This window comes from Eimeria mitis, genomic scaffold (genome assembly GCF_000499745.2).
Source record: "Eimeria mitis Houghton genomic scaffold, Emh_scaff693, whole genome shotgun sequence".
NCBI lineage: Eukaryota > Apicomplexa > Conoidasida > Eucoccidiorida > Eimeriidae > Eimeria > Eimeria mitis.
Window position 1 is genome coordinate 9,359 of NW_013575025.1, and position 413 is coordinate 9,771.

Here is a 413-nt window from a genome sequence, read left to right on the forward strand (position 1 = left end):
ACAGCAGCAGCAGCAGCAGCAGCAGCAGGAGGGGGCTATGTCTCATGACAGCCCTGCTGATGATGCTGCTGCTGCTTCTGCGCATGCATTTGCTGCTGTGAGTCTATTTGAGCTGCAGCACAGCAGCAGCAGCAGCAGCAGCAGCAGACGCCGCAGCTGCAGCGGTGGAGACATCCAAAGACAGCAGCAGCAGCGACAGCAGCAGCAGCAGCAGCCGCAGCAGCAGCAGCAGCAACTGCTGCTGCTCCGCCGCAACCCAGTCGCAGGGCAGCTCTTCGTGCATGCAGATATCCCCCCTCCTCTACTAGCCCCCGAACAGCAGCAGCAGCAGCAGCAGCAACAGCAGCAGCAGCAGCAGCAGCGCAGTAGCGACCCCACGGTCCTTCCTGGTGTCACGGCGAGGGTCCATCGCA

General features: G+C 62.7%; 1 protein-coding gene across 1 annotated transcript in view; it reads left to right on the forward strand.

Annotated features, from left to right (window-relative positions):
* Positions 1-413, forward strand: part of EMH_0019960 (uncharacterized protein) — a gene marked incomplete at both ends in the record, with an annotated part of 5,908 nt that overhangs the window by 2,473 nt on the left and 3,022 nt on the right. Inside the window, one exon of the mRNA XM_013501467.1 lies at positions 1-411. Within this exon, the coding sequence (XP_013356921.1) occupies positions 1-411 (411 nt within the window). The remainder of the gene's footprint in view (positions 412-413) is intronic.